The 13,773-nt window shown below is 46.2% G+C and overlaps 1 protein-coding gene across 1 annotated transcript in view; it reads left to right on the top strand.

Moving 5' to 3' along the window:
• LOC147220845 (protein shisa-8) overlaps nucleotides 1–8,927 on the top strand; it is a 56,282-nt gene extending 47,355 nt beyond the window's left edge. Inside the window, exon 5 of the mRNA XM_086170371.1 lies at nucleotides 6,974–8,927. Coding sequence (XP_086026497.1) covers nucleotides 6,974–7,470 — 497 coding nt within the window. The 3' untranslated portion in view covers nucleotides 7,471–8,927. The remainder of the gene's footprint in view (nucleotides 1–6,973) is intronic.
• The last annotated feature ends 4,846 nt before the right edge of the window (nucleotides 8,928–13,773 follow it).

The raw sequence follows: 13,773 nt of genomic DNA, 5'->3' as shown, positions 1-13,773 counted from the left end.
TGAGATTAGCGCCGGACCACCAGCACACACACACACACATCCGCACACACACCCGCACACACAACCCTGTGTGCAGGATAAGCAGTATAGATAATGCATGAATTAATGAATGAGCCAGACTCTTTCATTTGCATATTTGCTGATACCAAAACACAAAGTACTTCAAAGTACAGCAAAGAGAACAGGGCGACGCTTCTCCGCAGCCGCCCGTCTCCTTACTCGAGCGTTATGAGGACCAGGATTTATAACCTTTTGTTTGTTTACGCCGATATCATTCGGTATCAGCGGGTTGGCCGTAGTTACTCACCTCTGCCGGGAGCGGTGGGCGATCAAGGCGATTTCGGAGATATCGTGAATATTCGGCATCCTTCACGATATGCCGGAATCTGAAGCTCGCATTAAAAGCATTCACACCAAAATTAAATTGGTGCTCCACTTTCACCTAGCCTCGTAAATAATTTAATTTATATAAAAAAAGGGGCGTGGCTTTTGTCAAAGGGACCCTCTGCGCTTTATCTCCTATTATGAAAATCAAGCAGGCTGTGCCCGCTGTGCACGCTCTCTCATGATGTGCGGCGGGGGAATCGGGTCAGCGTCTTTTCAGAACTCTTTAGTTTCGTCTCCCTATCCTCAATCCCCAGGGTACAAACCTGCCAGGCAACACGCCCATCAACTTGATCAATTACCCCCCGGATAAAATGTTTAGTCAATGCGACTTCACCCTGGGAGATAGATTCATTTCCCAATCCAGCGCCACTCACCCTTACCATGATCGAAACCCTCCTCAACTTCCCCAAAGACATCCTCAAGAGCCAATTCAGCGCGGGGCTTTTTTACGAAGACGCGGCCGGATCGATAAACCCCATTGCTCTCGCCGGTCCCGGCCAGGGGTTCAGAGCTGGCGCTAGTAATTCAAAGGAAGCGTTGTATCTCAGGATCTGCGACCAGGATAACCTCTGTCTGTGGCCTGAATACTCGGTGTCGGGCACGGAGTATCACGAAGCCTTCAGGGGGAGAATAAACGTGTCCCTCCTTCGATTTTATCCACAATGACGTGGATTCCTGGCCTGGTGTCAAGCAGGCTTCTCAACCACAGGGGATTTCAGTCAGAGAGTTTTACAACATGTTCGGCGCCACAGGAAAACACAAAGATTTTAACCAACTTTACTTTCTGACACGCTCCCTCAAGCCAACATCTTATTTCAAAGTGAACACGCATCTGTCTCAGCGACTCGGTGAGCACTGGCCAGCGCTGAGTTTGGAAGAAGATAATGCGTCCAACCTTTTTCGCCTCATCCGGCTTCTCATCCGACATCTTTGAGTATCTGCGACGTCGTTTTCTAGCACAATCGAAAGCTTCAGCCTCCCGTTGGGCCAGTGGACGGCATGATGAGGCCAGAAATGATTCCCTCGCCACACAATTTGTTCATAAATATCAATAATGTAATAGAAAAATGATAGTTCCTGCCCTGTTCAACCCGGATCTACTTTTTACAAATGTTTAAAGATTCCTGTTGTGTGTTCAAAAAGAAGAAGAAAAAAACTAAAATCTGTACCATCAAAACACGATCATCAAAGAACAATAATTTTCTTTATTTCAACAATTCCGTGCTCTGTAATGTCATCCGACAAGTCTTTTTTTTTTCTTTCTTCCTTATTCTTTCTTCCTCTTCTCCTCTTTGCTCTGGCTCCCTGCTCCAACACGGGGACGGGACGATTTTCCACTTCGAACCCGTCGCGTTTGTTTCCACACGACATTGTTGTTCGCAGGCTTGACGGTTCTACAAGGAATGTTGAGGTCGGTTAAGGTTTGTTAAAAAAATGGGTCAAGCCTCTGGGGGGGGTTGTAAATTTTGGGATTTTTATTTTTCTCTGGATGTAATGGGCGCTTTTACATTCGGGCGTTTTTACGAGACGGATGTTTGTTTTTTTAATATCTCACTCACCTTGTGAGCCTGTCCAAGGCTTTCGGTCTCACGGTGCAGACTCACGGTCGTCCGACGACCTCGCTTTCTGAGCGACCTCTTTAGCAGAGCGTGGTACTTTTTAATTTTTTCATCAGAACTCAACTCCGGTGCGACTAATATCTTTCTCGTGGCTTCATCCGAACGGTCTTCATCCGTCTGCGTGATGGAAGGATCCATTCGAGTTTGGCGTCGGAGTCGATGGGCTGAGATGAGAAACATTTTCAGACATTTTTTTTTTGATTTTTTGACAATTTCTTTCAGCAGGTTTCTGAGGACGGGAAGGGCGACTGACAGAAGAGGGAGGATGAAACCCCCCGATTGCTTCATCAAAGTCTGACATTTGCGTTTCATCGGCGTCGATCACTTTTTTGTGCCTTCTGAGCTTTCCGTGTTGACTAGTAGACGGCAAAAAAAAATTTCAGTGTAGACAGAAAAAAAAAAAGAGCTGTATTGTAATTAGAACAATTAATTTCATTATATGCTTATTTGTTTTCAGCATATATACTTAAATATTATGTCATCAAAGAACCTCATCATTTTGTTTGGACGTCTGAGTCCCGATAGATCCGCGGTTGGGAAACATCTGAGTCCTAAAAGATCTTCTAGATCCGTGGGGATAGAATCTGAAATAAGAGTAAGGTCATGTTTAATTCAGAATATTATCAAAACTTTATTATGGAATTTAAAAAGTATCCGTGCGCTTCAAACCAAAAGAGCCCAGTGTCTTAACCCCTCTGAGAGAGAGCTTAAAAGCTCCTGGATGATTCAAGGATAGAATAACATTTTCCTGAGCAGAATCAAAATCAGGAAAACTTGTAACCAGGGGGCAATTAGAGGGCGCAAGGGCTGGCATAGCAACCTAAAAAAAAAAGCAGATAACCAACATTTATAGATATATAAATATACAAAATAAAAATTGATAAAATGTGATAAAGGTGAAATAAATAAAATGAGATAGAAATAAAGTGAAAAATGAGTGAAGTGACTCAGACATCTGTAAATAAACTGTATGTCTGTGTAACCGGCTGTACATCTATAAATAACTGGTCATCTGTGCAAAAGGCAAAAAACTACATTTGTGCGATGTTTTACACATTTATACAATAAATATATTACAAGCGGCACTACACTCAGGGGGAACAGCAGACAGGATTTTTTGCTATTTGAATTTTCACCAAAGAATGTCTCACTCACCGCTGGCCGTTTTCTTCGTGGAACAGGTGTTAATCTCAGGGTCTTTTGGACTTTGGTTTATAGCCATGAATTATGCAAGTGTACCTTTAAATCAAAAGTTGTTGATAAGTGTGTTTAAATCTTGGACAAAAATAAAGGATGTAAAATGACGACTTACCGGGGGTGTAGAAGTTGTTTGGTCGGAGTTGGGTTTTCTTTGGCTAAGTCCTTTTCTTAGACACCGGAAACTGTCGGGTGCTGTTTTTTTTTTGTACTGTCACTCTGTTGTTTTTGGGTTGTTTAAATGCTTCTCATTTCCCATTTTTAAAAGGTCTTTTACCAAAACGCGATGACGTAGTTGATGAGGAGGAATCTTCCGTTGCCACTGTAGATAAAGATTTCCTTAAACAGAGTACAGCATCAAAAAGGCAGGACATTATGCCCGGAGAGCATTCGGCCGAAGAAAATGTCTGATCTGTGCATCCCGCCAGGTTATATTGCTCGGCAACCTACCCCCGGAGTAAAGAAATATGTCTGGGCTCATTCGGATGCTTATCAATTCTCCCAATATAGAGGCATTGATACGAAAGGGCCATAAACCTAATCCGATCCGACCCGAAGAACTCATTACTCCTAAGCAAGCGAGGCGGTTCAGATCCTTCAAAACTCGACCGGCCAAACTTGCACGACGTGTTGAACTCCAGCTGGACGTGCCGTTCACCTTCTGAACTTGTTACTTCAGAGCGAGTGAGGCATTTCAGATACTTGAAAGCGTGCTGAGTTTGCGTGTTGTGTCGGGGGCCCCGGTGCAGATGGAAGATTTGTTCTATTTGAAATTTTCCAGCGCTAAAGAAAGCAGGTCTCGCTCGCCGTTCTCCTCATGGAAAGCTTGTTAATAAGAGAAGTCTCAGCCGCGCGTCTACCGCCTTTTCTCTTTGTAAGGGTTCGGATTTTTTCTTTAAGCATTTTATCTAATTAAACAGCTTTTTTTAAGAGTTTTAAGTATCTGGCTTTTTGTATTTTATCTTATTGAATGGCTTCATTTTCTTTCGGATTCTGGCTTTATTTATTTTACCTGTAAAATTCTTCTTTTCCTTACGACTTTTCCCTCCATAAGTGGCCAATGAACCTTCTCCATCTAACCCTATTCTCTGTCTCCTCCTCTCTCACACCAACTACCTTCATATCCTCTCTAAATATGTCCGTAAATCTTCTCTTTGGTGTTTTACCTTTAAAATACAAAGTAAAAATTCAAAAATACAAATGAAAAGGCTCGAGGAGTAACTTTCATGCACGTGTGTTTTGGCCTCTTATTAGTGCCGGATGCGCTGAGGTGGGCGGCGTCAAGCAAAAGGCCCCGAGCTGTCAAGTTTGATGAGAAGTGTGTGTGTGTGTGTGTGTGTCCCGTCCTCTCGTACAGCCTGTACTCACCGCGCACGTTAATGTTTTATCGACAAGATTCCCCGCGTGCCGTTCAGGTTTTGTTTCGGAGGAGAAAAGAGTGATTGATTTGTGCTGTGTAACAGCTGCCGGATGTAACGGAGCCGACAGGGTTCCTTTCCAGGTGATAATAGATCACCTGATACCGTATTGGTGAATCGAACCGCATGTTCACCATCGCTGTCGTTTCTAGCGGCGCCGAGCGGAGCTCAAACGTCCACATCCGATAGAGCCTACGTGCAGCGATAGAGGACATTTTTGTCCCAAAACAAATAGAGAGCGCAGATCTCTGAACCGGCTTGTTAGATAAGGTTAGATTTACTAACCCGAACACTGGTTGAGAGGCACCGGCTCGTCTCTCCCTCTCCCTCCCTCCCTCCCGCCAAGGTGCCCTGCGGTGCAACCGATATCCACATTTCATTTGTTCAATAACCAATTACAAGACAGCGGGGGTGCAGGATAGTTCCCCGACAGGTGTAAATGTAAAGCTACATCCTCGCGGAGTAAAAACAAAAGAAAGCGTTATCTGTCATTTTGTCCGGCGGGAGGTTTATAAAAATGACTCGATGGTAGCCGGGGGTCGGGGGTTTCGGGACGGGCCTCCGGGCTATTTCGACTTCTGCGGCTCATAAATTGAAGACGGGGGAAAAAAAAAAAAAAGAAAAATCGATACGGAGACAGATCAGGAAACAGCGGACGAGCAATAAATCAAATTATTTCCTCCAGACTTGCTTTGCTGATTGCAGACGGTGCGAGGAAGACAAAGCGCTCCTGCGTCGGGGATTCTCGCGTTCGCACCTCGAGGTCGCGCTCTCGAGCCTTGATCGAAAGCCGCAAAGACGACGGGAAGGGGAAAGTTTGACTGAGGAGGCAGCTCCCCGCGCTCCCCCCCGGGGGGTATTTTCCCCCTCGCAGGCCAACAAATCACACCCAGGCACTCAGTTGCGAGAGGGTGATCTATCCTGCCAAAAAAAAAAAAAAAAAAAAAAACAAACTGTTAAAATGACAAGGATCACAATCAGGAGCTTCTTATCTGCTGTATTCACGCTTCACACACGCATATTCACGCTTCACACACGTATCGGCGTTCATTTCCTCGGATTAAACCCAACTGAGACTAGTAATATAGTCCGGTTGTCGCGCCGGTATTAAAGATCCGATCGGATGCAACACCTGCAGCCGACCGGCCTTTCTTTCAGAGGCAGGGATGTCCAAGGAGTGTTTCATTTCTCTTCAGGAAAAAAAATAATAAAATGGGGCAAAGCAAACAAGGTTCATAGTGTCTTTGGGGCAGAGAGCGCACGTGTGTGTGTGTGTGTGTGTGCGTGTGTGTGTGTGTGTGTGTCGGGGGTGACCGAACAGCAGAGTAGAGTTCCACTCACAGTGCTCACACTAATCTGACTTGACGTGTTGAACCCGTTCTATTTTTAATCCCTACAGATCTCCCCTTTTCCACAACACACTCCCACACACTGATTTTCACCTCCTCTTTGTTTCCTTCTCCTCGGACTCCCGTCCGTATTTTCAACACCAGCATTCATACCTTCACATTTCTACTCGTTCGTCAGTAATACAGCGTTATCTTCAACCTGTGTGTCTCTCTGAGTGTGTGTGTGTTTACGAAGCTTGCCTGTTGACGTTGCACCGAACGATGGGACGTCTAAGTTTTATTTTTGGGAAATAAAAAAAGTGACCTTTATTCCTCATTATTCGAAGAGCCATGTCTGAACACATCCTGTGATATCTCTCTCGTTACAATACAGTGATTACAGTTGGATTTAATTAAAATGTTAAAATTTCATGTTCATTTTAGAGTCTGTAATTCATTTTATTCTCTTGCTTGCCCGCATACATAAAAAACACACACACGCACACACACTCTATTAATAATTCTATTATCTCTATTTTTTTCCCCTTACTTTTTGCTTGGTTCATAACTTCTGTCTCCTGTCTCCTCTCCTCCTCCTCCTGCCTCTCTCCTGCCCTCAGTCCGTCCCACATTCCCTCTTTTTTTCTTCACCAGTGTCTGTTTTTCTTCCCTCCATTCTCCTTATTGTATTCTGCTCCTGACTCTTTGCAATTATTTCCCCTCTTGTCCTGGTTTGCGTTGTTTGATCGTTCATGTTTCGGACACACACACACACACACACACAAACACAGTCTCTCTTCTCGGTCTCATTCTGTTCTATTAAACAATGTCCTTGTTTTGTTTTGTTTTGGGGCTTTTCTTTTCTCTTTTTTTTTACTTTTATCTCATTTATTTTGTATTGAATTGAACTGAATGGAATTTAATTTAATTCAATTTAATTCAATTTAATTCAATTTAATTCAATTTTGTTTATCAGAAGGTCAAGTGTTGTATCCCCTCCTTATCTCGCTGTCATGTTTTCCAGATCCGACAGCGAGAGACTACTACAAGAGCTACCCGATGGTGGACTACACCCACCGCCAATCTCCGCCCACTTTCCAGCCCATCAACTTCCACCCCAAGGACAAGCCTTTCCTCCCGCCGCCCGACATCCACGCGCCCCTGGCCATCACCATCAACGCCTCTCAGATCCCCAAGCCCAAGATCTCCAAAACCAACACCCACCCGCTGACCTCCAGCTCGGCCTTCAAAGCGTGGGACCCCAGCAAGAGTCACGGCCAGTACCCGGCGCCGTCGCACATGGGCCTGCAGGCGCAGCAGCACCACCCCATCCAGCAGCAGCAGCACCAACCCCTGCACCAGCCCAACAGCCGGCGCCAGGCCTACTCCAACAAGCGTCAGTTCAGCATCGAGACGCTGCCCGAGCTCTTCTCCCAGCCGCTGGGCTACGGCCACTCGCCGCACGTGCACCCCAAGCACAAGGGGATGCCCACTAATAGCAAGACAGAGGTCACCGTCTGAAAGACGGGGCCGGGGCGTCCCGGCTCAGAGGGGAGGAAAGCATTTCAATGCACAGATATCTTTATATCCGCTGGTGGAGGCAGGGGAAGGCAAGCATATATCACCTTTGATCAGATTTTTCTAACTGCCTTTTCGTCGGCCTTGTAGATACCGAAAAGACTAACAATGCAAGTTTTTGGACTTGCGAGACCACCGGCCGGCGGCGGCGGCCCGAAGCGCACGAGTGGGCTACCGCTCTCTCAACCTGGCGTTTCCCTGTAATTATTGCCTCCGAGGTCGTCGACGCAGCTCCCCCTTCTTCCTCCTCCTCGCATCCGCTTGCAACCCGGCTCCGACACCACCTCGCGCAAAACTTGGAAATCCCGCACGCGGGTTCCGTTTGCCCCACAAACACGGCCCTCTCTTTCAGCAAAGACGGAGAGGCTGGTAGGGCAGATTCTGGCTTCCCATCAACGGAGACAATGGCATTGTGTTGTCAGCTCCCACTGCCTTCCAGCCCTCGGAGGGTGAGATATCAGCCGGGCCATTCATACCGGGGACGAGAGCGGGAGGTGGTTTATTCATCTCATTCCAGAGGCAAATGAGATGAGAAGTGTGTGGAACATGTAAACACACACGCGCGCGCACACACACGCACACACACACACACACACAAAGAGTGGTTTCCCACAGTGTCGGAGTCCCAAGGCAGACCTCCAAACACACACACACACACATACATACACAGTGACTCTTCCTCATAAACTAAGTACATGGATTAGCCCTTTGGTCAATATTTCAGATGGTTTATTTTAATTGCAAATATTGGTCAGAGTGGGCGTTCCTGTCGGTGATAACTATCCTCCCGGACGAGTCGCCACGACCGGAGAAAGGGCAAAAGGCTCCGTCTGTCAGTTTACAGAAGGATCTCACAGAAAAATAAACATAAAACAACCTTTGAACGAATGAGAGTCAGCGGCACTGAAACCACACAAGAGGGAATAATTAGCCTTTTATGAAAAAGGGTTACAAGTTCCCATTTGCGATAAAGATTCGCAGATTCACGCGAGCTGTAGTAAACTAATGTATTTGTACTAAAATGAAGTTCTTAGACAATAATACCGTTAATCATCCGTCCACGACAGAAGGTCCCCCTGCGGCTCTTTATCTTCCTATTTCTAGTTCTTACAACAGAATGCAAAAAAAAGGAAAACATCATGTAAAGCCCCGATTAAAGGTCGCGGTCATTTCAGATGTAAATTCCGAGGAGCCTCCCTCGCGCTCCTCTAAATGTGAAATAAACTCCGGGATGACTTGAAAAAGGGCAAAAGATTGGATTTATCAAGAATTGCAAAGTCGGTGAGATCTCGCTCTCCTCCGCTCTGGGTTTTACTAATGAGACTGTGTTCGGAAAATGTCGATAGTGCACACTGAGACAGATTTAATTATCCTGCCAGCACGGATCATCTCCGCCCTCCGCGATCCATAAGTTTACAAAGACATGACTTTATGATCAAATGCTAAATGATTCACATAATAGAGGAGGAGGAGGCACCGATGGCTCCTGGAACAAACGCTCTATTTCAGCCGCTTCTTTTTTCCGAAATGTGTTTTTCGCATAAACGGTAAAGAACGGAGCGATGGCGGAGCGATGGCGCCCGCCTTCCCTGTCACAACTGAATGTCTGCTCACTCAAACAGCTGCGCCACCCCTGCAGTTAGATGTTTGATATCGACAAAACACTTGTCAATGAGATTTGTGGAAGCCTTCAAATCGTTTCACCCTTTAAAGTCACTCACACCTACTCAAATCCTCTCACTCAGACACACACACACACACACACACACACACACCAGCAGGGTAAATGCTGACCAGGTTCTGCTTGCAGGTCCAGCAACGTTATGCGACAGGAGGCCTTCAGTCTCCCTGAGGAGAAGCAGTGGGTCACAGTTTTTCACAAAATGAGCCAAAATCATAATATTTGTTCTGGATATCATAAATGACCTGGATGCCGCCAAGCTTTAACCCAAACAGCTGTTTTGTTGTTTTTTTTTTTGTGACTAAAACCCCAACAAACACCCATCAGAATATTAAGAAATCATGTGAAAAATGAAGCTTCATGAACCCGTAAATAAGGTTTATAAGAACCAACCGTTGACCCTGCCTATCACACGACGTCGTCGTCCCTCCAATGAGCATCTCATTTCGACGCGGCGCCGTGTTGAGAGGCTGCGGTCATCTCAGATCCTCTCCGAAGCAGCTTTCACAAACGCAAAGCTGACATTATCTACTTTCTACCAGCATGTTTTATTATTCCCTCAGTGTTTCTTCTTATCTTCCCTTGCTCTTTGTACACCCCACCCCCTCCCCACCCGCCATCCCCCAAACAGTCACACACTCTGTGTTAGCATCCATAGAGGGTTATGCGATGGTACCGAGCGCTTGTCTGATGTTTGGCACCCAGTGCTCCAAGCTGTTATGTGCCACGATATTCTCAGTGGGTCTACTTATCTTGCATGTGTGTGTGTATATGTGTGAGTGTGTGTGTGTGTGTGCGCGCGCATGTGTGTGTGTGTAAAACTATAATTAATGACGCTGTCAGTCACCAACTGGCAGACGGCAGATTCACTCCCCGATACACAATTGCACTCACACATATATAAATGCCGACGTCCTGAAAGCTAGCGAGTTTAATTCGACAAATGCTGACCTAAAGGCTCAAAATAAAGACAAGCGCATGATTATAATTATCTAAAAAAAAAAAAGGTATATTATATCATATACATATTTTTTATTTGTCAAATTTTCCTCAACTTGTTGAGAGCCTTACAAGATGGCTCAGAGGCCAAATAATCCCACTTTCCTCCTCTCCATCTTATGGAGCCCTTACTGTACACAAGCAAACCCACAACGGAGTCAAACTTTAATGAGGGTGAATAAATTAGCAATATAATTCTTGTTTGCGGCGACGCAGCAGCTCCTCTACTTTACCCCTCCAAGATGTGGAAAACCTGTTAGGCGAGCTGTTTGAGTGGCGCTGCAAGCAGCTGGCGTGCTTTTGTAATAAGAGATCAGCCGAGGAAGGGGATCATGAATACAAAAGCATCAACGGGATATGCGCGCCGTGAATATGCATCAAAAGGCATCTTTGCTTCCGCCGGTGTCGGCGAGTCGCAGTACGTGACGCACGGTGCTGCAGGTTTTGTCTGTCGCGGCTTCCCCGTGTCTTTGATTCCCGGCAGGCGCCGCACTTTTAGTGGGTCACTTCACATGAAACGTGAAAAGCTTTTCGGCCTCTAAAAGCCCTCCCCGAAAACAGTGTGTGAGGTCTGTCCTTAATCGCTCTGAAAGCATTAGAGGTGGAGAGCAAACGCGAAATGACAGCAAGTAAACAAGCAATATGCGTCAGAAAAGCAATAAGCACCCACTCATCCCCGGCCCATCTTATCTGGGTCTGCCTGCACGTCTGGAGCCCCGCCGAGCCGTCGGAGGTTAAGGGCGGCCGCTAATGAGGGTGTGTGGGTGTTAAATCCGAGGGGACGTCAGCGGGAAGAATGGGATCCGCGGAGGGCTCGGACAAAGATGAAGGAGCCGAGACTGGAAAGAGAAATGCAGCGGCACGGACGTGACTCTAATTTGTCCGGGTGCGTCCACGAACGTTACTTCTGGGTGTCGACGCGCTCATGCAAGCGTCTTCCAAAAGCATCCGCCGACAGTAGCTGAAGGGGGAAGCCGCCGCTCGGCCCGGCCCTGGTGCGGCGGGGGGTTGGGATGCCGGCGCCCCCCAAAAAAATACCCACCTACTGGAAACACCGGATTTACGATGCAAGAGGGGAATCTACAGTGACCTCCCCTTGGACACGCAGCCTGAGGGCGGGCCAGTGGCACAGTCAGAGACACTTCCTCCCACCTTTCCTTGAATTTGACGGCTGAGTCGTCTCACGTTGACCGTCTGACAGATTAAACAAAATCGCGGGCGGTTCTCAAATGTGCTTTTGCTCTTCGGTAGAATCTCGTCAGAAGTGCAAAACGGGCAAAAAAGTCTCGGACGATCGACTCCAGCCGCGCCGACCTTCGCCCGAAAACGAAGCTACTCGGGCGGGAGAGGCGGCTGAGTCCCCCCCCACCCCCACCCACCTCCTCGTCGTAGGCCATGTAAATACTTGAACATGTTCAAACTCCATGCACACGTGCGACGCGGGAGGTGTCCGAGAATTATATCTTCCGCACCACGTCCACGTACTCGTCGGACACAAAACAGGACCAAAAGCTTTGGATCGGAGGAAACTGAGTACGCCTAACTGATGCCCCTACATCCAAAACGGCGTGAATGCCGAAACCGTTTTGGATCGTCAGCTTAGAGCGAACTTACTCAATTTCCTCCGATCGTCGTCAGACTGTGGCGTTTTTCGCTCGACTCAGAGCCAACTGACTGTTGTTTGTAACACTTTCTCCCTCGATTCAAGAAATACCGCAAGTATTCTACCGCAGGTGATGTGAATGCAACCTGGTAGACATACTTGCGCTCCATGATTCCCAGCAATATATAGATTATTGTGTACGGTTCAATTGTTTTGTTGGTTCTTTTGTACTGTGCTATTTTCAAGGAATCAGAAACAAACAGAACTTTGGGAAAAAAAAATATATTGTTAATTTGACCAACGGAAAGTTTAACGTGCTTCCAGATTTTAAACTCATGGCTGCACACTACCCCCGCTCCCCCCCACACACACACCGACCCGCCCACCGCCAGAGGACGTCATGCGTTTAAAGCTTGTGATCTTTTTTTTTTTTCAGTTTTTCGTGAGATAAACATGCATCCATGTCGTCAGCGTGAAAAGGTATCGCATCGTATCCGAGCGCTTTGCCCACACATTAGCCCGGAGGGTTGGAGGGAAGCGGTGAAAAAAATAAAAAATGAAAATAATACAAAAAAAATATATGCGTTGTTTCATGATAAATTGTAATAGGCAGCAATAGGTTGCCTTTGATTGCTATGTATTACTTGTGTATATATGTATGCTGTACCACTTGTCTGCTATGGAATTTGTTGACTACTCAGCTTATATAAGGGCTTTTTCTAGATATTAAAGCAGACTGGGTAACCTGATGTCATTCAATCCAACTCAAGTGACATTTATTTAGTATTTCTTTTTTTTTTTTTAGGTATGAAGTAAAACGAGCAGAATTTTCATGCAAACATAATAAACTAATGTCGGCCCATGTGTCCTGTTTGAATAAATCTTTCAAGAAACGTGTCGTCGTCTTCGGTTTGTTCACTACATATTGCGTGAGGACAGACGGAGAGCGCGGGGGTCGATCCGCCACGTTGGCCTCCGACGACATCGTATCGTAATGTAAACGTAAACATTAGAATAGCTAATTCTGGCCTTTAAACGGGTGGCTGAAAGAAATGGAGCAAAATACGCATTTGTAATGCGCGGGGATGCGAGAGCGTGCAGACGACGGAAGGGAAAGAGGAACGGAGTTTTGATACCAGAATCGGAAGAAATATAAAATACAGCGTCGTACAGCGGTGTACCACTACTGTACTATTTGTCACACAAGCGCTCGGGGAGATTGTTTGTTCTCTTGAAAGTGCATTCAAGCAGGTTCAGATCACAACCAGGTGCGTCTTAAGGCGACGGCCTGGATTTGAACCGGCGCTCTTAAAAGCCCAGATCTTTACAGGAAGGCACACACGTGCAACATGGCATCGTCAAAAAAAAAAAAAAGGGAAAGCAATTTTCATTTCCAAACATGGGGGCTCGTGACGCTGACATCTCATTATAATCACATCCGCAGTATTTTCACCGTGTGAGTCAAGTCTGCTCCAAAATGCAATAGTATGAGCTGAAGTGCTCGGGGATAGAAATCCGGAACATTAATTTGACGGGGCAAGCATGTAGCTTGGACTTTTTCTTTTTTTTTTAATGAATCTGGAAACAGCTGTCCAGAGATGCAGCGTGCACAGTTTGTGTGCGCACGTGTGAAGGACAGTCAGCAATGGGCATCATCTCCAGCTGTCCTTTATGTCACAGTTCATTTATATGTCTCAGGGGTTTGGACCAAATCCATCACAGAGGGATTCAAAAAAAAAAAAAAGGAAAAATGAATGCCACCGTCTGTGTCCATGATAATAATTACAATTTTCTCAGTGAGCACGCTGGGAGCCGAGACTAACGTAATTAGGTCTGAGAATACACAGATATTACTTTGTCATAACTAATTCACTCTTTCTGCAAACACAAAGTGGGCCGCGGTGCATTCAGGCAGTAAAAGGAGACGCGGCAGAAAAACTGTAGCGCTAATTCTGAATGCGTT

The sequence above is a fragment of the Fistularia commersonii genome, chromosome 23 (genome assembly GCF_037954325.1).
Source record: "Fistularia commersonii isolate RoL2024-O1a breed Wild chromosome 23, RoL_Fcom_v1.0, whole genome shotgun sequence".
In the NCBI taxonomy this organism is placed as follows: domain Eukaryota; kingdom Metazoa; phylum Chordata; class Actinopteri; order Syngnathiformes; family Fistulariidae; genus Fistularia; species Fistularia commersonii.
The sequence above is the reverse complement of the archived record's forward strand: the minus strand, read 5'-3'. Positions and strand labels throughout refer to the sequence as shown.